This window comes from Bacillus rossius, chromosome 5 (assembly GCF_032445375.1).
Source record: "Bacillus rossius redtenbacheri isolate Brsri chromosome 5, Brsri_v3, whole genome shotgun sequence".
Taxonomy (NCBI): Eukaryota; Metazoa; Arthropoda; class Insecta; order Phasmatodea; family Bacillidae; genus Bacillus; species Bacillus rossius.
The window spans coordinates 73,477,495-73,503,510 of record NC_086333.1 but is presented as its reverse complement, the minus strand read 5'-3'; the positions used below and the strand labels follow the sequence as shown (position 1 = coordinate 73,503,510).

Genomic DNA, 26,016 nt, shown 5'->3' with positions numbered 1-26,016 from the left:
CCTGTCTCCTGTCAAAGGTCACTGGTGTTTTTTACATCCATATTATTTTGCAACAGAAATTAATTTGTTTCATCAGTTTCAATTTTGTGAGCTGACAATATATATGCGCCAACGCAACGATAGTGAATCCATCGATCTGTTAATTAGTTTTCCAGCTGGTGAATTAACTACCAATCAGATGCCATTGCTATGTGAACGTTGCCAAAAATATCTTTATCAGGAGAGTTTTCTGACAGGATTGCAGTTCGAATCTCTCCCACTGTGAAACAAGTGGATTCTTTCAACGATAACATGACAGCAGCATATGCGAAAACAAGTAGAGTTTATACCATAAACGCTGTATATGTGTCTCGTGAAATAGCCACTTATGAAAAGACGACACCAAAAATTGTATTTCCAAAATATGTTAACAACTGCGGAATATTATTATCAACGCAGAAGTTAGCTGAAGACTTCCGGGTCATGCCAAGGCAAAATATATCGGTCTCAGACCGGCTAGTAAATGAAGTAATTGGGATTGTCAAGAAATTAAATTGTCCTGCTCTTCGGAGAGAACAAATCGAAGAAGGCGAATTACCTGAAAGTATATTAATGAAATTTTATGATGATGCAATTGGAAGCAGAATTAAATGTTGAAGATGGCTTGGTTACTATACGAGTAACTCTTGTTGCAACATTTCAGGCAACTAAAGGACAGGGAATTGTCGAGCCCCAAATGTTACCTTTGATTCTAATCTGGGCAGTCACGTTGCACAAGTTACAGGGCACTACACTCGATAAAGCTGTTATAGACCTAGGAAACAAAAGTTTTGCTAAAGGCCAAGTTTATGTAGCTCCCAGTCGTGTGAAAACCTTGAAAGAAATAGCATTGTCAGATTTAAAATCAAATAAATTATTATGTAGGCCACACGACGAAAGAGCATTGTCGGAAATGATAACATTGTGAAGTCAAACTTCGTCCTGAAATAACATTATATACCTACCCACTAATTATCATTTTTACTTATAACATATATAAAAATGGCATAATTTGTACACCATATATCTATTCACCGTCTTTATGTTGCTATATTTTGCTTAAGAGTTACGATTTGTTTCTGATTATTTATATAGTGAGACACCTATAGTATTGACATAATAGAAAAAATAACTCAATGTAAACATTCGTGTTATTTGTCGTCAAACTTAATAGTCTAAGTCAAGTCCAATCCAGGCCAATACTTCACCATAGTTATGTACCTACCTTGTTTTGGGATTGTCATCAACCGAAAAATACCCCAATCACTATACTTTCATATTTTAATTCGAGGAGTTCCCTGGTGTATCTTCGAAGTACAAGGTCCAATAACAATTAAATTAAAATGGGGGCCACCTTAGAGCTATATTGAACACAACGCAAAAATAATCATTAAAAACGGTTCATAAACAAAGAACTTGTGCCCAAACTTACATAAAATCATATATACAGACGAAATGAGACCCTATTCTAATTTTTGAAGAAGGTTAAAAAAAACCTTTTTAGTTTTTCCACTTTTGCTGGATTAAAATTGTGTTGCTTTCCTCTGAACACCGTCAGTTGTCTTTGTAGAGAAATACGAGTCAACTTTGGGTCATTTATTTTATTTATCTTGTGCATTTCATGACATATTGTTCAAAGATAAATTATAATACGTATAAGCCAAAGTAAACATATCGGTGTATGCAAAACAAATATATTCACGTTCGTTAATAAGAAACGGTGAATTCAAAGCAGAAGACAGAATAACTAAAATATTTTACATGCATAAAAAAAGTGTATTTATTGACAGTAGGTATATGGATTAAATGTGAATAAATTATTTTAAAAAAATGCGTTTTGTAATAGATTAGAAATACAGAATAAAGTGTGAAGCTACAGTTATGTTTAGATAAAACAACCTCCGTTTGTAACTTCTTTTTTTGCCACGCGTCTTTCATGCTGATTGGTCGAGCGTTTTGTAATAGATTATAAATACAGAATAAATTGTGAAGCTACAGTTATGTTTATATTAAAAAACCTCCGTTTTAACTTTTTTTTTTGCCACACGTCTTTCATGCTGATTGGTCAAGCGTTTTGTAATAGATTAGAAATACGGAATAAATTGTGAAGCTACAGTAATGTTTATATTAAATAACCTCCGTTTGTAACTTTTTTTTTTGCCACACGTCTTTCATGCTGATTGGTCGAGCGTTTTGTAATAGATTAGAAATACAGAATAAATTGTGAAGCTACAGTTATGTTTAGATAAAATAACCTCCGTGTGTAACTTTTTTTTTGGCACGCGTCTTTCATGCTGATTGGTCGAGCGTTTTGTAATAGATTAGAAATACAGAATAAATTGTGAAGCTACAGTTATGTTTAGATAAAATAACCTCCGTTTGTAACTTTTTTTTTGGCACGCGTCTTTCATGCTGATTGGTCGAGCGTTTTGTAATAGATTAGAAATACAGAATAAATTGTGAAGCTACAGTTATGTTTAGATAAAATAACCTCCGTTTGTAACTTTTTTTTTTGCCACACGTCTTTCATGCTGATTGGTCGAGCGTTTTGTAATAGATTAGAAATACAGAATAAATTGTGAAGCTACAGTTATGTTTAGATAAAATAACCTCCGTTTGTAACTTTTTTTTTTGCCACACATCTTTCATGCTGATTGGTCGAGCGTTTTGTAATAGATTAGAAATACAGAATAAATTGGGAAGCTACAGTTATGTTTAGATAAAATAACCTCCGTTTGTAACTTTTTTTTTTGCCACACATCTTTCATGCTGATTGGTCGAGCGTTTTGTAATAGATTAGAAATACAGAATAAATTGTGAAGCTACAGTTATGTTTATATTAAATAACCTCCGTTTGTAACTTTTTTTTTTTTGCCACACGTCTTTCATGCTGATTGGTCAAGCGTTTTGTAATAGATTAGAAATACGGAATAAATTGTGAAGCTACAGTAATGTTTAGATAAAATAACCTCCGTTTGTACCTTTTTTTTTGCCACACGTCTTTCATGCTGATTGGTCAAGCGTTTTGTAATAGATTAGAAATACAGAATAAATTGTGAAGCTACAGTTATGTTTAGATAAAATAACCTCCGTTTGTAACTTATTTTTTGCCACACGTCTTTCATGCTGATTGGTCAAGCGTTTTGTAATAGATTAGAAATACGGAATAAATTGTGAAGCTACAGTAATGTTTAGATAAAATAACCTCCGTTTGTACCTTTTTTTTTGCCACACGTCTTTCATGCTGATTGGTCAAGCGTTTTGTAATAGATTAGAAATACAGAATAAATTGTGAAGCTACAGTAATGTTTAGATAAAATAACCTCCGTTTGTACCTTTTTTTTTGCCACACGTCTTTCATGCTGATTGGTCAAGCGTTTTGTAATAGATTAGAAATACAGAATAAATTGTGAAGCTACAGTTATGTTTAGATAAAATAACCTCCGTTTGTAACTTATTTTTTGCCACACGTCTTTCATGCTGATTGGTCGAGCGTTTTGTAATAGATTAGAAATACGGAATAAATTGTGAAGCTACAGTAATGTTTAGATAAAATAACCTCCGTTTGTAACTTTTTTTTTTTTGCCACACGTCTTTCATGCTGATTGGTCGAGCGTTTTGTAATAGATTAGAAATACAGAATAAATTGTGAAGCTACAGTTATGTTTAGATAAAATAACCTCCGTTTGTAACTTATTTTTTGCCACACGTCTTTCATGCTGATTGGTCGAGCGTTTTGTAATAGATTAGAAATACGGAATAAATTGTGAAGCTACAGTAATGTTTAGATAAAATAACCTCCGTTTGTAACTTTTTTTTTTTTGCCACACGTCTTTCATGCTGATTGGTCGGACGAACTTGCCACGTGTTCGTAGGCACGGTCGACGCTCGGGTCCTGCGCTCTGCCTCTGTATTCCCTCTACCGGCATGATGAGGCACCCGGGGGAAGTTGTGGTGGTTGCGCAGGGGGGGGGGGGGGGGGGGGGGGCGCGTGCCTTGGGACTCCGCCCCTGCTACCGGAACTTCCGGGTCGCGGCCTCCGGCTGCAGCCATTCTCCTCCGGTTATTGATGTCCTGCGCGGCTTCGCGTTCAGAGAGCAAGTTTTCGCCGCAGCGAATGTTCAGCGCACCAACATGGGAATAAAACAAAATAACTTTTTTTTTCCCCCACCACTGCCTACTCAATATCCTCTCCGCACACTTTTTTTTTTTACCTCTACCTGCAACGTTGTTAAAATTAATATTCGTGTGACATTCCTTTCATCAATACACACGTATGAATCACGCATGCACAGAAATTTAAAACATCGTTTCGTATTTTATTATTCTGGTACCTAGGATGCAATACACACGCTTGTACGCAAAAAAAAAGTATATGTACAGTGTCTAGTGTCTGATGCCCCATATAACCTTCTGGCTGGATTGCATGTGATTTGGGTCATTTAAATTATTCGGAATATTTTAATGTCTCTTATTCTTCGAGGCTTGTCAAAATTACAAATGGCCCTTCTCTGTTGAATAACGACATTTTGAAGGTCTCTGCGCACGTGACAAACAATGCAGCAACTGCAAAACTCCCGCCCAAAAATCAAAGTCTCTTGGCACTACTAAAAAAAAATTAAAATTTTGGTATAGATTGCAGTCGAACTTTTCAAATGAAGTCCAGGCCCTGCGGAGAGAAACTAGTGCCACTTTGGAAAAACAGTTTCATTAATGTATAACCAAATGCAAAAAAATTTTAACAGCTTCAGAATTTAAAAATATGTGTATAATAATTTACACTTAAAAGTTACTGTAAACGTGGTCTCAGCGAATGGAATAATTAGCAAAAGTTTCCAACGAATTCTGTTAGCAATCGAGCTGTAATTTATGTCCTACCACCAGGGTTACCTCAAGCATAAAACAAAAAAAAAATAATTGTCAAAAAGTTTCCACGACTCCCTGAAGCCTGGCATATGGAGACTTTGACCCAGATGCCCTTCACCCCCCTCCAAACACAACCTCCACCCCCCCCCCCCCCCTTTTCTAAATTCCCAGAAGGACCTGATGAATTTTCGTACGAGTGCCTACTCCTGCCGATGAGGCTGTTCACTCGTGGTCGTCTTATATGAGGTGGGTAATTTTAAGAATGGCATCTTGTATAAGATGAGATTACTATCCGAGGAATCATCCGTATTATAGTTTAGGGGTTTGTTCGAATTTGATTGACGGGGTTCAAGATCACGCGATGTTATTCTCATATGACGGCCGTGTAATGTCGAAGATTATAGTGGTCTACAAACCGCTTGAGTGCTGACTCGCTGCTCATTAACGTATACCTAATGGTTTTCCCGGTGTCTAATTTACACGGTAATCTGACTGGGGCTCGGTGAGCGAGTTGTGGATGACGCAGCCGAGCCTAGCCCTGGGCCAGTGGATGTACCTGTGACTCGTGGCTGTTAAAGAACATTCTCGAACATTCTACCATAAAGAAACAGTCCACGCCTGTGGTATAAAAAATAGTGCCCGAGGAGCGACTATCTTCCATTTGTAACATACTTATTACTTTCCCTGTTTTTTTTTCCTACGTGATGGCTGGAGGTGGAGTGAGTGGCCAATGAAGCCACTCACCACCAGGGGCGCTTGTGTTCCTGGTCATAAATCCAGACCTGGGTAAAATACAATGCGGACCACGGGACCGAACTCCCAAGCCCCCGCATGGTAGACTCTTTCAGCTCTGTCCAACTCTTCATTCAGAACATCCTCCGTCTCCTGTTTTTTCCTAAATCTAATGCTTGCAATAATTAAAACCCGTGTAACTGTGTCCAGTGCTTTCATCGTGTCTACGCAGGTTTTTACCTGGGCCCAACCTATGTAGTTCTTGTCTAGAGTTAATAGTGAGGATAGTTAGTACCATATTATCTTTGAAAGATTTGTGCATGAGTTGATGTAAGCTTTTGGACATACGCCATTACTAAGCACTTTTTCTGTAGAAGAAAACAAAATATACCCAAAAGACAAAAAATTAAATTAAATAATATGTTGCTTCATTTGTGTTTTTTGTCTTTTGGGTATTTTTTAGTTTTCTTCTACAGAAAAAGTGCTTAGCAATGGCATATGTCCAAAAGCTTACATGAAGTCATAGTTAGCATCAGCATAGCATGTGACCCTTCCTTGTGTGGCTGATCCCAGCATGACCAGGCGTATAGGCTTTGTCCTGAGACGCACCTAGGTCCCTCCCTAACACCGGACCCTCACAAATACACTTAGTTTCAGTTATGTTTGGAAAAAAAATTCGCGCCTGTTTTCACTCTACTTCCATAAACCAGTCAGGAAGCTTGCACTACGTGGGGGTGAGCCGTGGTCCTGACGTCATAACGAGCATGACGTCACCCGGTGGAGGGATCATCCTTGTTCTTGGTCCGGACGTGACAACACTGGCGCGCCGAAGAGGTTGCAGGTTCGAGTCACGGACCTAGATGCCCTCGCCTTATGGACGCGATGAGTTTTACAACTCGGCAAAACAGGGGACTTCGCAGTTTCAGACCGTTACTGTTGTTTTTCAGTTGACTTTGAATGGATATTTTCTAGTGCCAAATACGACAGCGAAAAATCATAAAATAGTGAAATTATTATAACTGTAAGCCTTAAGGTAAAAAAAAACGGCGCATAACAAGGCATCAACAAGAATTCTGGCAGTCGAAAAAGGTAGTGTTGATGTCCAAAAACATTAGACGGAAAACTTTTTAACAGTTATTCACATGTATTGAATTTATTGAATTGATAAAAAAAATATATTTTAACACTCAAGTACTCAAGAAAGTTTTTTTCTCAGATATTAACAATCTATTCAACTTATCTTTGGAATGCCTGTTACTGCTGGGTTTAGTGTTTTTTTTCTAACGCACATCGCACTAGTTTTATCTGTAATGCTAATTTTTAGCAAGGGAAAAGATGCTCTAAAAGTAGCTTTCACCACTAACTATTTATTAGACTGTCAGAATTTCTCATCAAGTACGTTAAATAGATGTAATATGTTCGCTACAAGTGTTTTTATCGGTCCTCTTTTTTTTGGTTATATCTCTAAATGGTGCTATAGTATTGAATGTTATAAACATTTTTTGTACAATATGTATGACTAAATAAACTGTAGTCATAAAGTTGGATTTTTTTTTAATGGTAAATTTGGAATGAGATGGTCTATACCTATCTGTGACCTTTATTCCATTTATATTCTTCATTAGTTATCCTTGTTTGCTGAACATCTCCGATTCCCTAATTTTTCTCTCCTATTGTAATGATTGCAGTCTACCCGCAAGTTCTTCAGAATACGGCATCGGCAATACTGTAAATTCAGACTTTCCTGTGTTCAATCCGACAATCATTTTGCTGTATCCGTTTAATAAAAATAGCAAGTAGTCTCTCTGGGTCCTTGAACTTTATTAGCCACATGAGTGTGCCATGGTCAGTGCATAAAATCAATTTTCTCCCATATAAATATTTGTGGAAATGTTGCAGAGACTTCACTACAGCCAAGAGTTCACATCTTGTGATCAATGCAATAGTTGTGTTCAGGCTTATACAAAACTTTGCTTTGTAGTATGCTATTACTCGTTTATTTCCATCTTGAAAATAGGAAATTATGTTTATTTTTAAAAGGTTTTAAATATATGTATTAAGTTAATTTTTTTTTCGATGCCCTTTCGTGGCATGGATTTTTTTATAATATGTAACGGTTTAACAAGCGTAACCCGAGGTGGCCGTTAATCTGGTCATTTTCCTACGATATTATTTATAATTATTGCTATTTATCGCCAAATCATGAGCAACCGTTTTTAAAATGGAACAACATAGCCATTGTCCATCTAGGATGATAAAGATTTTCAATTCCGGAAGTATATTCGAATTTCGTCCAGTAGTTTTCAAGCTAAAGCAAACGAACTCACTAACCCTTTTTTGTGTTAGTAGATGGATTGGAAAATGCTCTCCAGGAAAAAACGCTCTCAAACGTAGCAGCGGCTCCGTCTGCCGACGCCTTGGGCGACGGATTGGATCGCGGACGGCGGGCCATTACGTAATGGCTGAGCCGACCCGGGCCGTCAAAAACAACCCCCATCCCCCCTGAAGACCTTGGGTAAAGCGGTGTGAGCCCCCGCTCGGGGTTTGCAGAAGGTGTCGAGAAGGGATGGTGCGCCTAGGTTGAGACTCAGCTACCAGAGGGGTGTGTGGAAGGAAGGAGGGTTGAAGAGACAGCCTGCGAAAGGGGGTTCGAAGACTGGCGGAAACAATGCTGCACTTAGGGCGCGTCCCGTGTCGCAGTAATACGCGCTAATGGAGCACGACTCCGTGATGAGGAAAGAGCGCAGGGGTGGAAAGTCAAATGAATACGTGTCGATTATGTCTCTGCTTCCAGAAATAAACGGGGCCGAACGTCTCAATGGGTTATAATGCTGGATTATTCTTTAGTTTCGTTTTTTTCAACTGAGATATAACAATCCTGTTTTTTTTTACGTGACGTCTAATAAACCGATGAACGCCGGCTGCACGCACGAAAAAGTGTCCCGTAACGCTGTGTCCCGTTACGCTCATTGTGCGATTGCACCGCATCTATCTCTCTTCCACTCGATTGGAACAACCATCGATTTGACTTTCTCGAGGCACATTAAACATTAAATTTATCAATTAAGTTGTAGATTTCATTTCACTCCTTTGTATCCATACAAAATAGTGATAATTCAATAAAAATTATTCAATTTTATTTATAAAAGTATGCAATCATTTCATCAATGTTTTGTTATGACGTCACGTTAAACTATCGTCCGTAAACCGACTTTACAGACAACCAATTTTTTTTATTGATGTTTAACATCTTAGTTCTGGTGTGCGGCAACGGAAGTCACATGGAACGGAAATGTGTAACTACGGTGTTCCCATCTGTGGCGGATGGCACCCAATAAAAGTTCACAAAGCGAAAAGAAAACTTTATGGTGTTATAAATTTAGTAAATTTTAATAAGATGGGTGCTATTTTAATAAATTCCTTCATAAAATCAGGGTTAAATATTTTTTCAAGTTTTTTTTTTTGCTTTGGAGCCGTTTTATTGGTTAATATTAAATTTCGATTTGCAAATGGAATGATTCAGTAGTAGACGTAGCTGCTCGGGCAGTGAACTCTAGCGGTGGGTGCGGAAACTACGTGTGATTCGCGTAGAGAAATGTAGTTGAAAACTAAATTTGCATTTATTTATAACGATCGGCAATTTTTTTCTAAAGAATTCTACGTTGAATTTCGTGTCAAGTGTTTCGTTATATAATTAATTATATTTGCAACATGAGAACACTTTAATTTTCTCGTTTCTGAGGTAAAATATTACACATCTTTGGCGAGTACTGAAAGACTATATCTTTTTTTTTTAATTTAACTGTGAAATTTTAGCTGTGTATTGTAAATTATCACCAAAAAGTTTCGATAATAAACTAATTTATCAGCACAGATTAAATGCAAGGTTTCATGGGTCTGAAACTTTTTTTTAATTATTTGGTGTATTTCGCTGTTTTTGCAATTTCCTGGTGTACATTTGCGAATGTAAAACGAATGATATAGGTTTGTTACAAATATTCCTGTCGCCGTTCAAAACCAGTAGTTCTGGAGAAGTCCCTGAAACTTCAAGCGTGCAGTTTATAGAGTCATTCTGCTATTGCAGTTTACAAAGAAGACTCATTCAGGGTCTGTTAATTGCTTCTGAATGATCCGATATGATGTACCGTTATCGTTCAACTCCCGGGAGCTCCGGCAATCGCGCTGTGGAAGAAACCACAAGAATTCCAGTCCTGAAACCGGGACCGAAATTTATTTTGGAAGTGAAAACCAGAAAGAATAATAATTCTGTGTCTATCAACCAGGAGTCTTCTGCACTTGAGTAATACAGTCAGATGCATCCCATGCGTATATTAAGCATTTAATGTAATAAGTCCATCCATTTTTGACGTGACAACGTCTAATAAATCGATGAACGCCGGCTGCACGGACGAAAGAGTGTCCCGTTGCGTACATAGTCCCGTTACGATTTGTCCCGTTACGCTCATTGTACACTTGCGCCGTATCTATCTCTCTTCCACTCGATTGGAACAACCATCGATTTGACTTTTTCGAGGCACATTAAACTTGAAACACTCCCATCCGTTTCCTACTTTTCCTATCATCGTCCTATCCTTAAAGGAATAACACAGATTGGAAGAAGTTAAATAGCAAACATGTATAAAAGTTATAGTTAAAGTAATAAACATATTTGAATAAATGAGTGCAAATAAAAGTAAATTTATCAATTGAATTGTATATTTAATTTCACTCCTTCTTTGTATCCATACAAAATAGTGATAATTCAATAAAAATGATTCAATTTTATTCATAAAAGTATGCAATTATTTCATCAATGTTTTGTTATGACGTTGTCACGTTAAACTATCGTCCGTAAACCGACTTTACAGACAACCAATTTTTTTTTAATATTATATATTATAAATGTGTTTATGGTAGAAGTAATTTGATTACGAAGGTTTTAACAAAGCGATTCATGAGCAAACTTCCGACGAGGCAGAAGCTGAGGGAATGGTATTCCTTATCGAAAGACGTCCTGCTGGGGTACACTCGACCCGTTAGCTGAAACTACTCGATCACGTGAACATTATTGACGGATTTTAAGTTAATTGTAACAAACAAATACTTTAAACACCCATATTAAGTATATTTTAAATTGTTTCGATTACTCATATTCAATATATATTTTTTATTTTGAGACTTAAAAGAATAATATAAACTTATAGACTTAAAAACTGAAAAATCCCGTTTTCATTGTTGAATAAATAAAAAATTAATAAAATTTAATTTTTTTTAAGGACCAAATAATGCACCACAACTATGTATAACTAAACGCGTGGGGTGTTATCTTCTTTCATTTTCGTAATGACTATATTCTAAAATTAGTGTTAGAAAATTTTAGACAAATGTTATGAAGCACCCCCTGGGCGTAGATCCCGGGGTGGCAGGGGGGATCTGGCCCCCTGGAATTACGAAGCCCCTCACTAGGCAGGGCCGGCCTGCCATTGCAAAAGCGTGACTGTGATACGTGTTTGATGGCTAAACTATGTATGTCTTATGTGAAACTTTCTGTATATTTTAAAGCTTTCTTCTTATTGCATGCATGTAGACCAAAATATAGGCAGTGTACAGCATACGGGCACCGCATCCAGATATAACGTATCGGTTAACTCCACGTGCAAAATTCTTGGGCCGCACGCACCCCCCCCCCCCCCCTCAAACCTGTAAATTTCCGCAGGCCCCTCTTGCCAATCCAACAGATTTGCGTCCCTGAGAACCACATTACTAATTTTCAGTTCATTATTGTGATTAAGTTCATATATTCATTTTCGTAATGACTTTATCCTAAAATTTTCGTATTGACTATATCATAAAATTAGTGATAGAAAAAATTACAACAAATCATACCTATTGTTATAACTGACAGAAAATTTAAGACAAATGATATCAAGCACGACACATTTTAAGTTTTACAGAGTTGTGCTGCATTAATTTGGCTGTTGGGCAAAAAATTTTAATTAAAATTTTATTTTTTTAAATTTTTGTTCTTTCAACTAAAAAAACGTTTTTTTTAAATATAAGTTCATTTCTCATAAAACTTTCCTATTTCTATTTCTATTTTTTTAGATCTTATCTATTAAAAAATTCACCCATATTTTCCATTTTTACTTTTTCAATATCATTCGAAGGTTTATGTGCAAATATTTGGCTGTTTTCGTACGCATAATAAATTGATCAATGTATAAATAAATATTTATATTTCATCTTTCATCCGGGAACCTTGATACAAAAAAACTATGAGGGAATTTCTGGAAGTTACACAATGGTAACCACCTTAATAGTTAGTTTTCTTCGAATCATACTTTCAAAAGTTTATATTCTTTATATTCAAAGAAAAATTAAGAGGGAGAGAGATATAAAAGAAAATATTATGTAGTTTCACATATAAGGGGTTATAAAACTAGTATTAATCTCATTAATGTTGCAGTTATGTTTACTGTTATTGTTGCAAATTTCTCGTCATTGTCAACGCATTGTTTTCGTCTGTTATGTGATTTTTTTCTGAATAATTCTTAAATGATACAGTGAAAAACATCAATAGCGTATGTTCAAAGAAACTTTTTGAATCCAACTTATTCGATGCAAAAAGTTTAAAGAACGTATGGCAGTTTTGGTCTAGTATTTACAAGTTTACATTATTTAAAAAATATTACGTCACTATGTTTAAAAGCATTATATTGGTTTTTTTAACTGTTTATAAGTTACAAGCTATATATACATTTGATAAAAGTTATTTTTAAAATATTTTTTAACAATTGGACTGTATTTTTAGTTATAAAAAAACAACAAAATTCTATATTAAATTAAACCAAAATTTAAAATTAATACACTTGGAAGAAAACGTAAATGTCATTCATAAGAGGAAACAGTACATAATGAACGACAGAGGTTCAGAGAGATAGAAAGTGGCGTTACATTTTAATCAAACTGTTTTGAAATACCTTGCACAAAGCGCCCCCTTTTCTAATTTGAAATGAGCTTTCACATGCGGAAATAAACCAATGTCAAAGAAAGAATTTCGTTTCCAACAAAAAATTTTACTCTCGCTAATTTGTGAATTTCCGTTGCTTTCATTATTACATTTCTGGCAAATATTTTTTGTGTACGTATATCAAGATCTCATGAAATGGAAAAATAAAATTTTAATGTAAAATTTGATGAACGGTACAGCAACTTTCACTTGTTTTTCTTTCAGAATATATAACTACATTAACGTACAAGATTATATATTACCATTGTAAGTTAAGAACAATGATATATTTGCAAATGTAACTTTAAACGCTTTTTTCCTTACCTGTGTTTTCCCATATTAATTTTTTTAAAGTAACACATCAAAGTAACAGGAAAAAATTCCCCCTTCCCTACATTGTTTACTATCACGTCAAAATACATAGAAATGGTTTTCAAATAATTAATTACTATACAGTGGCCGTTGGCTTAAAATAGAAGCCACAATTTAAGTATTTACAAATATTTAAAAAAACTATGTTTTCCATTCTACACAATAACTTAAATTTAGCCCTAAACTTATAAATTCATGACACCACATATATAAGTAAACTGTATTTTCACGAGTCACGAGCCACTAGTATCTTTTATCCAAGTAAAACAAAAAAAAATGTTCCTGGGGGTTACAAGGTTTTAAATCATTTTGAAAATTGGATAACATTATGAATAAAAGACTTTGATATCAATGCGATGCAAGAAGAAACATATAAGCTATTGTCAAACATATTGTGAGTAAGTAAAAAAGTTTCACTCGCTTGGCTAGTAACGTCGTGCTGGTGCAAGGATATTTTTTTTTCGCCGTTAGTAAAATGGAATTACATAATTTACCTGTACTGTACACAGTTATTAATAATTCAATGTTGAAATATAAAATTCAAATATCTGCCTGTGATGTTATTTAATATAATTGGTGAACACGTGTGTACAAAATTAGCTCTTAAAATAAAATATTCACCCGGATTTTGACGTTTGAGAAACTTGCCTGTAACTCAAAAAACTGACGTGTCTTCTTGAGCATTCTATTTTGTAAGGTATCAACAATATAGCATTTTCGTTACACTCCAATTTTCAAACTGGTATTTCGATTTATAAATCGTTTACGAGTTTAGCTAGAGTTGTATTTTCCTCTCTTTTTTTTTGCCCAAAATTATTATACATAGTTAATGCAAAACTATTTAGCTAAAATAGTACACTATAAGATTAAAAAAATCCAATGAATTAAATTGTAATTTATCCCCGTAGTTCTCGTATTATAACCTATTTAATAGGTTTTTTTTCCTGTTCGCAAATTAAATACATTAACAGAGTCTAACGTTTTATATTTTTTCTCTCTCCCATGTCTGCACCAAATGATTTATCTTGAAAACTGCTGATGCTAATGACTTGAAGCCCACACATAGGACGTAACTCCAGGATTATTAAGACTTTAATTAGTTGTGAGATCTTCACGTTTACGCCTAAATGATAATGTTGGATATCCAATATATTTATTTCCATTTCCGCCAAAGTAGTAGAAATTGGGATGGTTTTTGAAGAACAGCAAAATCCGTTGAGCTCCAATATAGGACAAATAACTCATCTGTTTGAACGTATTAAAACTCGTAGGATTAATACCTAAAACTTTCGTCTTAAGGACAAAAAAACTCCACTAAGTGATATACTATTGACTAAATTCGATTTGTTTGTGAATTGTATAACTTTTATCCCAAATTTGTCTGAAACAATTTTTTATTAAACGAAAATTTGCAGTAAGGGGATGAAAAAAGGTGTACGATTAAAAAATAATTTATGTACGATGTACTTTATGAAATCAGTTTTATTTATTTTAAAATCTTAAAATATTATTTACAACTTTCAATTGAAATAATTTTTATATAAAAAACCACTAAGCAAGGACAGGAAAAAAATTCGGGTTGAAGGACCAAAAAAAATCATAAATACCTTAGTAGAAACGCTATAGAATCATTTTGAATCTTTGGATAAAACATTTTTATACAACCAAACATTGCTGCAATAGGTGAAGTAAACAGGGGTTCATTAAAAATAGATTATAACGCCCTTAGTAATAACAAAATAAAATCCATTAGTAGATGTAACTGGGGAAAGCTGGTGAAATTATTTCTAATGGGACTATGATTTGTTGGCTTTCCCAATTGTGGCTTACCCATCGTGAGTAATCATTCATGTTCGGGCGTTTTGACCTCTCGTTGCCTATGATTGGGATCTCATTGGCAATCTTTGATAACGTCACGTCCGTCATCTTGGAATTCATTATTTTAAAAATTTGTAATTATTAAGATAGAAATACAGAAAAAATTCCAAAATTCACCAAATAATCAATTATTGGAATTACTGATTGATTAAAATAATTAACGTCCGTGGTTCGATACTTACTTAATGCAAAAAAAGCTTTATTTTTGGCAAAGAATACTCATTTAATAAAATATGGTAAAATTCCTTACAAAGGCATTAATACCTCATATGCCAGCCTCCAATTTATTCAGTCGATTCCTGTACTTGGTTAGATTCTTGCTCTATACAAAGTAAGTAATTTTGGGTAAAAAAAAAAGCACTCATATATTCAAAAATGGTGAAAAATCCTAAAAGCGGCTTAAATTCCTCATACATCAGCCGCCATCTTGCAACTACCAATTTTTTTATGCCCCTTGCAATAAAGCTTCTGAGTTAAGTTAATGGCTTGACATTGCACAGTAATTAGTTTTGGCTACTTGTTTAATTCAACACTTGCGGTCAAGTGTAATTATTATCACCATAGTTGTAGTCGTACGCGTGAAATGATAAGTTATTTCCTCGCGGTACGTATAGAATAGAGCCTGTTAGTAAATATGTAGTTGCAACAAGGTTGAGAATGTTTGAGAAACATGATTAATGTCTTAACATGCCAAAAAATATTACAATTAGCCTAAATATTAAAATTAGAGCAAAACGGAAAATATTCTAAATGCGGTCTATTCTCCTTAAAGAATGTAGTCGTATGTTTTGTTTCAGGTAATGCTTTTATTTTTACGTTTAACACGGTTAAACATGTAGAATACTTGAGTGGCCGAACTTCACAAAATTTTAATTTTAGCATAATGCGCTAGCAAAGTTTAATTTATGAACATTTTTGTGCTTTATGGATAAGGAGAACCCAAAGGAATTAATAACTGAACATTTTTGGTTTTTAAAAAAATGCTGTTCGCTATTGCGTAGTGTGGTTTAAAAATCCTTTAGAATAATTTATTTTATTTTATTTATCCTCCAAATCATAAAATTCTGAAGATTTTAATAAAAGTCCTGGTAAAATTAAATAAAACAATTTAATTTAAAACCTGACTTTAAAGTTTTTTTTTAATTGAATTTTATTTTCCTCATCCACAATCCATAAAAATATAAAAGTGAAACTTTGGCAGGTAATTATGCAAAAAAAGAAATTATGCGGTTTGTATATTTTTCACTTTGTGATTTTTTAGCCACTCGAAAAGTTGGCAAGTTTAACCTCGTGGAAAATAAGTATACGATAACCTGTAACGGGCCATACACCATTGAGGGTCTTATAAGTGTGCAGTACGTATGGCTAGTGGATCTCGGGTGCGGCTTGGTACTTCCGCCTTCACACCCTTCCCAACCCTTACGCGCGACGTTTTCACAGCATGATTAGAGACCCAGCACTCTACTGCATTCAGAGAGTGTGGCGTAGATGAGGGAGGGGGAGAAAGGATAGTCATGTTCAAACTTGTCGCCGCAAACCCCTACTACCGCCGCGCCGAATTCGGTACCGCTTCGTTAAACGTGAGGAGGTCGACGCGTTTAAGACCTGAATTATTCATAAACACGTTGGTTAGGACTTGTGTAAACTATGTGGTGAGAGGAAGAGGGGGGGGGGGGGGTACATGGTGTGGGCTATTCGCTGGTTGCCGCATGTATTTGACAACGTTGTCAACTAACTGTGGGGACCTGAAGTTTCAAACTCGTCAAGTTACATTTTTTTAAATGTATTTAATTGAAAAATTTCATTTTAAAAAATTGGTTGTCTGTAAAGTCTGTTTGCGGACGATAGTTTAACGTGACATCGTCATAACAAAACATTGATGAAATGATTGCATACTTTTATGAATAAAAATGAATCATTTTTATTTTAATAATAAAAGATAAAAAACTTGAAATTATACTAGTAATCAGATTTTTAAAATGCAAGAATAATTAACCTTTATTGTCGAATTTTTTGTTGTAATAAGCAATGAAAACCACATTAACTTTTCACTTCACTTTATAAACAGTCGAGTGGAAGAGAGATAGATGCGGCGCAAGCGTACAATGAGCGTAACGGGACACAGCGTAACGGAACAATGTGCGTAACGGGACACTTTTTCGTGCGTGCAGCCGGCGTTCATCGATTTATTAGACGTTGTCACGTCAAAAAATTTCGACAGTGAAATTATAAACTAAATTTCTATTGTGTAAATATCTTAGCACATCTCGGTACACGGCATTTGGTAGGAGTAATTTCGTGAAAATGTAACGGGAGTTGGTGACATGAAATGTGACACAAATAGAACGTACCCACATGTAGCAACATTAACCCATAACGTATCGGCGTGCCAAATTAAACTTTATGATAGCGAAAATACCATGAAATGTATTTATGTTTATTACGTGTTGAAGTTTTAGGTCGTGTGTTGTTACCAAGAATGCTGTTGTGTGTATACCAATATTTACAAGGTAAACCTAACCTGCACTAAAAAATATTCTTTCTTTATTCCATTTTTGTATCAGGAGTAAATTTTATTTATTCTTTTGGACTGTAGCATTTATTTTAATTTTTTTATGTATTGTCAATTGGTTGCATGAAAAATATCTTGCTTTCGTAATTTTTTGCTATTCAGATATTAAATGATATATTCTTTTGCCGACCATTGGGACATTTTTTAGTAGTGTGTCGCATGGCATGGAATAACAGAACGAAACCAACTTTGTTAACACAACTTGCCCACACCATGCGCAACGAACATTTTTAAATTGTTAAATTCATTTTGACTAAGAACAAATAACAACATTACGAAAAAATATTTCTGGTTTATAATTAGCTTCTGAAGCTAAACTGTTAAGCCTGTGTAGTTGCAATTACTAAAAATGTTTCACTTAGCAATCATTTTATATTAATTTTGGTTGTTAGCTGTTGGTATCAGATATATGTACTTCACGTGTTTCTTTTTGTGAAAAATCCAGCAATCATTTTTAAGATAACATATTTTTACTTAATTGCATTGTGGTCACTTACTGAAAGTATTTTTTTTTTGTTAAAGCTGAGTATTAATGAAACATTACGTCTATGTTTTTTTTTTCGAAATATTTGCACGTTAAGGTTTGGATTAGGCAAAAAAACTAAATTTATTGATTAATTTAACGTGGCTGTGGTCGAGCCCTTAACAAGAAAACCCAGCCAGGTGCCTGGTTTCCATATTTGCAGCCTCGTCATCGTGTTGTGTAAGAGGAGCAAGAGGGGAGGGGTGGAGGTGACCAAGTTCAACGAAACTGGCTGGTTACCAGCTTCGGGTCTTCTCGGCCCCAATACAACTCTCACCCCCCCCTCCCCCCCCCCCCCCCTAAATGTTCTGGACTACCCAGAAGCGACCGGTGCCAAACTACGAGAAGGCAGTGTCGTAGAACTGGACCACGCGATGACTACGAACACTCGCGCAGACATTCGGTTACTCCCCAAGTTCTATTGAAACACGTACCGTGTTTGGTGACTACGAAAAACAACGTGCTGTGTGTGTTACATTATGATCCGCGCGACATGTAAGCCGCGGTGTAAATCACTGACGTCATAGAAGGGCCAGCAACCACTGAATATTTTATGTGTGCGTTAAATAAAACTATTTTTTGACGTGACAACGTCTAATAAATCTATGAACGCCGGCTGCACGCAAGAAAAAGTGTCCCGTCACGCACATTGTTCCGTTACGCTGTGTCCCGTTACGCTCATTGTACGCATGCGCCGCACCGACAGAAGTGAAAACTTAAAACTTTGTTTATAAATGTGTAGTATGAAATAATTTCTACGTCAAATGTAGGTAAGAAAATGAATCTGAATACTAGTATAATTTCCAGTATTTATTCTTTTATTATTAAAAAAGTAGCATCTGTTGGCGAGTGCAGTAATAATAAGTTATGTTACAATTGACTAAAAAATTATGGTGATTCATATAATTGATGATAGATATTTGATTACAGTTTATTTAAATGAAAACTTGTTAATAATTATATTTAAACTTTATAGCTAAACGCCAGTTTTTAAAATTTATTACAAGTCATCTACACGTGAACTGTTTGTAAGACTGTTTATAAAGTGAAGTGAAAAGTTAATGTGGTTTTCATTGATAATTACTACAACAATTTCAGCAATAAAGGTTAATTATCCTTGCATTTTAAAAATGTTATTACTAGTATAATATCATGTAATTATTCTTTTATTATCAAAATAAAAATGATTCGATTTTATTTATAAAAGTATGCAATCAATTCATCAATGTTTTGTTATGACATTGTTACGTTAAACTATCGTCCGTAAACCGACTTTACAGACAAACAAATTTTTTTATATTTAATTTTAGTTTCAAGAATTTAAAGCTTTCTGTGATTTGTTCAATAATTATTTCATTTAAACATGGAGTAAAATAAAACTTGTGTTGTCAATGTTGTAATACCTTTTTTTTTTTGCCGTAGCAAACATAAAACCAACAGATAAAAGTACTGCGGTAACAGTTCATAATCTCAAATATCATTTACGTTAAACTTCCTTGTAAATAGGTTTGGCTCCTGACACACCCAGCGCTCGGCATTATGTTATGGAGCTCTTTAAATTTCGTGTACGAGTTTCGGTTTATAAGTTTATTTGCAACATGAAAAACGTGAGGAACACATGAATTTGCTCGTTATATCCAAGGTTACATGTTTACACATCACTGGCGAGTAATTTTTTTCTTATAATTTAATAATTTTTTTCTTTAAGAAATGGTATTATTGAATTGATCATTTAGTTTCACGTCCCTAAAGTAACGGATAAACAATGTCTGCGCAAAAGCTTCAACCAGGATTATGCTAGCCACTCTACGAGTCCAAGTCAGGCCAAAGCTAGCTCTCGCTAGCCGGCCTATAGGGGTCAGACCCAACGAACAGGGAAAGGCAATGCAAGCTTTGTTACCTGATTTGTCCATGCGCGTAAATAGCAGTTCCACGCGTGCCTGCGAGTCAGAAACGCACGCATGAATATCAGTTTCATTTACAACAGAATTGAGTTACCAACATATTTGTAATTTTTTTTTAAATGTTAAAAATTTGTTTTTCCGTTGTAGTTTTATGAAGGAAATTCATTAATTTTTTAATAATTTTCGCCATCGGAAACAATAAGTGGCTTAAATATTTGTCTTTTTAAATGGTTGAATAGGAAAAAAAAAATTCCGTCTTACTGTAAACAATTTTTAGTCACACATTTAAAAAAATATATATTATATGTTTGGCTTTGTAGAGCATAATAAAAAGCATAAATGAATGTCTAATGATAATAGTGACTGGCTGCTACAAGTAGATTTCCCTGTGAAAACAATAGCGTTTGGTTTCTGACTTATTTATGATGGTGAATAGAACTGTAAAATAAACAAATTTTGGCATGTGTACACTTCAGCATACGGCTCTAGGTGCTATTATTTAAAAAATATATACCAACAGTATTATTTCACTGAAGTCTTAAAGCGCTGATCCGCACAAATACAGTTATTTTTTTCTATGTATTTTTTAAACCATTTATTTAACGAGTCCTCTTTTTCACCACTGAAATAGTTTCGTTTTAAAGATTATTACATTTATATTTTATTGCTTTTTAAAATTGAAACAAATTATGTAGTGGAATAAAGTATAAATTAATTCAGTAAAATAAAGTGGTTATTCGCGTGTGCACATTTTTTTAGTTTTTTTTTCCCTTAAGGGCTATTTCTATAATTTAAACTCAACACCTCCCTATTATTCGTTGTTTTGCCACTAGTACTTTCAACAGATATTATCTCAGTGTAACATCATGGTTGTAAAAAAATGCGCGCAAGTGATGATAATTACGAGAATTTTGCGCCTTTTTATACCAATGATATAACACTTTGTGAATATAAATTATGTCGTAAATATCTACAGCAGAAACACAAATACAAGGGAGATATTGAGTTGAACTTTTAGAAATAGCTCTTAAATAACACTAATGACGGGGGGTGGGGGGAAACGAAAAAAATCAACATGACGCTCTAACTTCGAATATAAACGAATGTTTTAAATACAAACAAACAAGATGGCAAACCAAGTCATCTCAAATTTAGTGAGAACCTGCAGTATCTTTTTGCTGACCTTGATTATGCCTGCAAACGAACGTGATTACATACCTAACCTGAGATGGGCGTATTGCAAAAACCTCCTGTGAGGAACCAGCCGTGGTGAGAAAAAACGATACTTGACGAATTTCTCCTTTCTATTGTCTTTCCCCCAATGCTCACCCCACAGGATCTACCAACCCTCTTTTATTTCACACATCCCGCCCGTTCCTTCTGTTCCCGCATCATCGCGACTCCCTTCCCGAGGGAAATCGCTTTCCTCTCAGGAAATCAACCGCAAAGCTCGAGAAAACGAAGACCTTGCCGGAAGCAGGAGGACTGCCGGCGCGAACGAAGGTCCGCATTGACAGGAAACGAGGCTCGGAACAACACGGAGCTGCCTCGTGATGCGAACACACTCGCCTTTTCAAATGTCACGTGACGGTTACACAGACAAAAAATGGTTCTCCGTAAAGTCGGTTTACGGAGGATAGTTTAACGTGACAACGTCATAACAAAACATTGATGAAATAATAGTTAAGTTAAAGTACTAAATTTAAAAGCTACTTTTGAAAAGCCCGCCTTGACCTATTTAATATAATAGTAGGTTCATAGGCCAATCGAGTGGAAGAGAGATAGATGCGGCGCAAGCGTACAATGAGCGTAAAGGGACACAGCGTAACGGGACAGTGTGCGTAACGGGACTCTTTTTCGTGCGTGCAGCCGACGTTCATCGATTTATTAGACGTCACGTCAAAAAAATAAATTTTCTTTGCTTTTTACTTTAAAAAAAGCAATTACTTTAAAATCCAGATGCCAAAAAAAATTTGTACCCCTACAAGAAATGTATTGTAGCTGTTTACAATACATGGCCACAGATATTCTCACGAAAATTATACATTTTAATTGATTGTTCATTTAAGAATAAATTTTTAAAACATGGTATAGACAATCGAATATTAATCAATTTGGCTTAATTTATTTTTTTAATTATGCCTATTACAAATCGGAGTAGTTTACCGCTTGCAAAAAGACTTTGCAGGCAACTTTACAAACACGCTTCTATGCGGTTGGTCTACCGCCAGGTGTTAACTAATGATTAAACAGGTGTGGTAGGAAGAAAGTTATAGGTGAATGCTTACACCTGTAACGAAAGGTACATTAAAAAATATAATGCCAAAAATCTAGAAGAAAAGGCTGCCAGCATGAAGATAAATAAACTGATCAAAATTCCCATAACAGGGTAACAATGAATATTAAAAATTAATGAAACACATAAATTTTCATAAAATGCCATATAAGTACCTTGAAAAAAAATTCAAAGTAATGCGAAAAACCACCTCGATTAAAAAACTAACGACGACGGTTACAGATGCTCGCAAGACTTACTAAGTTCATCTTCCCAAACCAGGGGTTTCCAAAATTTCGCGCACATATTCGCAGTAATAATAATTAATCGACTCGTAATACTTGATACTGTCAACTCCTAACAAACTGAAAGCTCAATGTTTAACTGCCAAATAAAATACGTTGCAAACCCGATGACAACTTGCTCAAGTCTACTATATTGCATTATATTGCCTCTTCCCATTTTACGTTGTATTGTACCAAAATTGAACTGCTGCTGAAACTAAAGACTGGTTTTATTGTTTGGTTTAAATTCCAAACAAATTGTATGAGACGAGTCCACTTCAAAATTTATCATAGTTAATATTGCAAAATTCTCAACGATGTTTGCACCCCCTGTTGGAGCATAACTGATTTGCACAATAGGATATTTTCTCAGGCCATCACCAAAAATATTGCGTCGGAGTGGCTTAAATTGCTTTAGGAAGCGACGAAGAAGTTCTCGTTGAATTTCAAACACAACTAGGCTTAAACGTAAAGACCGTTCAATGTAGCAGTTCTTCCTCGATGCCATACAGTGGCACTGATCCCCGGTAACGCAAGCCCTCCTTCTCGTCCAAAGACCGACAGATCACTCATTCTTGGCGCGCGGAGCCCACGCCATATTATTCATCGACAGTCACTTGTTCTGACGTCACGAAGTATACCCCGCACTCTCTCGTGCAATCCGAGAAACAGTTGAAATTTCTCCCGACGGCTGAAAGGCTTCGGGTTCGAAACCCAGTCGGACCAGTGACACCTTTACGAATTTTATTATTTTTACCAACTTTACACTTAAGCTCAATTCATATTAAAATTGATATAACCCTGACAAAAACATAAACTGCTTCCTATAAAAGGATCTTTATATTTTGAAGCAAATAAATTTGGACTGCCCAATATTATTAATTAAATATTACAAGTTTTCATAAATTAAACAAAAAGGGATTAAAATACATGAGAATAATTATAAAAGAATATTGTGGCATGGCTACTAACCACAACACGACTGTATTAATAGATGTAGAAAGTGTTAGAGAAGAAGCTTATCAGAAACACGCTTGCACATAAATTTGGATCCAATATTTCCGTCTCAAATTATATTGAAAATGGCATAGGACATGTGAGATATTAAAGAGTAATTAAAGAGACAAGTAAATAGAATAATATTAATAAGGACGTTGTAAAAACGTTATTTATCTTTTATAAAGCAAAAAATAAATTGTTTATTACTTTTAAAGGTCGCAGAACATAAATAACACTATTACTGACGAGATAAAAAAAATATACAGATATTTCAAAGGTGTACAATTCTCAATAAAAAAATTACCACGATCGAAACGAGCAGTATTAAACACTCCTTAAATTTTATTTTATGTTAAAAATTTAAAATTATGAGCAACTCCAGTCGAAAAATAAACTTTGATAGTGTGACATGATTTAAGTTATGTTGGAGGTTATCTATCACATCATTATTGATGGAGAAACTTAAATCAATACATCATCCATTTTAATCCCTAAAACTGTGCGGTCAATAAAATAATCAAGGCCATATTTTGAAAGGGAAAGAGATTTAATATTTTACTGCACATCACAATAAAGAGTGGTTATTTTTATTCTACGAGATATCTAAGGCATTGGTTGATGATAATTATTATGAAAGTGCCCTATCATAAAAAGCAGCTATTTTTGTATACCCAGGATCTCCAGGTATTAGTTTGTGTATTAAAGTTAGGACAGCATCCCATCAACAAAAGCAGTTATTTTTATTCACCCAGGATTCCAATGCAATGGTTGATGGTGATTATAAGTTATTACAGCGCCCCACCAACAAGAACACTTATTCTTATACATCCAGGATCTTCAGGCAGTAGTTGAGGGTGATTCTATGTTATGACCGCGTCTCACCACCAACAAGAACAGTTTTTTTTATTTGAACAGTATTCCGAGAACATAGGTTATGGTGATTCTAATTTATGGCAGCGAACAACCAACAAGAACAGTTATTATTGTGAAGCTGATGAAGGTATTACAAGACACAAAAATAATGTTTTTGCGTTGAATGTGTAGCCTCAGCCTGATTCCTAGTGCACGATAGGACATGGCCATTCGCTTATTTTTAGGGAACGGATTTTTGTGTCCTATCCATAACCAATCTGTTGCCAAAATTCAGACAAAGCAGAGCTCCCTTTTACGTTTATTTTCTCCAGATGGCGGACACACGTCTGGCGCCATTAACTTTTTATGTATTCAATTTCTTAATGTCGGGAATGTACCAAACGTATTGGTGTTGCAAGTAAAACTTTATGGTAGCGAAAAAAACCTGGAATTCATTTTGTACAATTTAATAGTTATAACAAGAAATAATCGCACCATTGAACGTACTTTAGAAAATTAGAATAACACCAATTAATTTGTGCGACGGTGCTGCTTTCTGTATGGTTTTTTTTTGCCGTAACAATAGTATCGATGGTGGCCAAACGTTTACTTAAATGCGTCGGAACCAGTTTCTAGCCTCGCGCAGAGCACCTTCTATTAAAAACAAAAGGTTGCCAATTTGTTTCCCTCGCTGGGATTCGGTGTTGCCACGTTCTGGAATACGGCCCGCGTGTTAGGTGGCGGTCGTATCCCAACAAGGAAGTGCTTCTTCGCTACCCCAACTGAAAGTCTTTGTAATTCTGCTCAATTTTGAGGCAGCGTCCCTTCGAAAAAAAATTGGTTGTCTGTAAAGTTGGTTTACGAACGATAGTTTAACGTGACAACGTCATAATAAAACATTGATGAAATGATTGCATACTTTTATGAATAAAATTGAATCATTTTTATTTTATTAATAAAAAAATAAATACTTGATATTATACTAGTAATCAGATTTTTTAAATGCAAGAATAATTAACCTTTATTGACGAAATTTTTGTTTTAATAAGCAATGAAAACCACATTAAATTTTCACTTCACTTTATAAACAGTCGACAAAACAGTTCACGTGTAGATGACTTGTAATTAATTTTAAAAACTGGCTTTAAGCTGTAAAGTTTAAATATAATTATGAACAAGTTTTCATATAAATAAACTAATATATATCATCAATTATATGAATCACCATAATGTTTTAGTCAATTGTAACATAACCTATTATTACTGCACTCGCCGACAACGTAACGGAACACAGCGTAACGGAACAATTAGCGTAACGGGACACACCGTAAAGGAACAATGTGCGTAACGGGACACTTTTGCGTGCGTACAGCCGGCTTTCATCGATTTATTAGACGTTGTCACGTCAAAAAAGAATTCTGCTCCGACTCACCCAGGATGCCCAGGCGGTAGTTGATGGTGACTACGACCACCAGGCCGTAGCTGGCCAGCACGGAGCCGTCGTAGGGGTTGCCCGAGTTCCACTCGTAGGACTCGCCGTGGATGAACACGATGACGGGGTACTTGCGTCGCAGCCACCCGCTCTCTGGAACACACACACGCACGCACGCGCCGGTTGAGCGACAACTCGTTAATTTTCAAAAAAAAAAAATATATATATGAGCTAAAACTTTATCTTCAAAGACTTCTGTTATTGTAACCAGAACTTTATATCTGAGGTGTGAAATCTTGA

At 35.1% G+C, this 26,016-nt stretch overlaps 1 protein-coding gene across 1 annotated transcript in view; it reads right to left on the bottom strand.

The window, feature by feature from the left end:
* LOC134532300 (uncharacterized) overlaps positions 1–26,016 on the bottom strand; it is a 211,913-nt gene that overhangs the window by 30,593 nt on the left and 155,304 nt on the right. Inside the window, exon 2 of the mRNA XM_063368718.1 lies at positions 25,717–25,869. Within this exon, the coding sequence (XP_063224788.1) occupies positions 25,717–25,869 (153 nt within the window). The remainder of the gene's footprint in view (positions 1–25,716; positions 25,870–26,016) is intronic.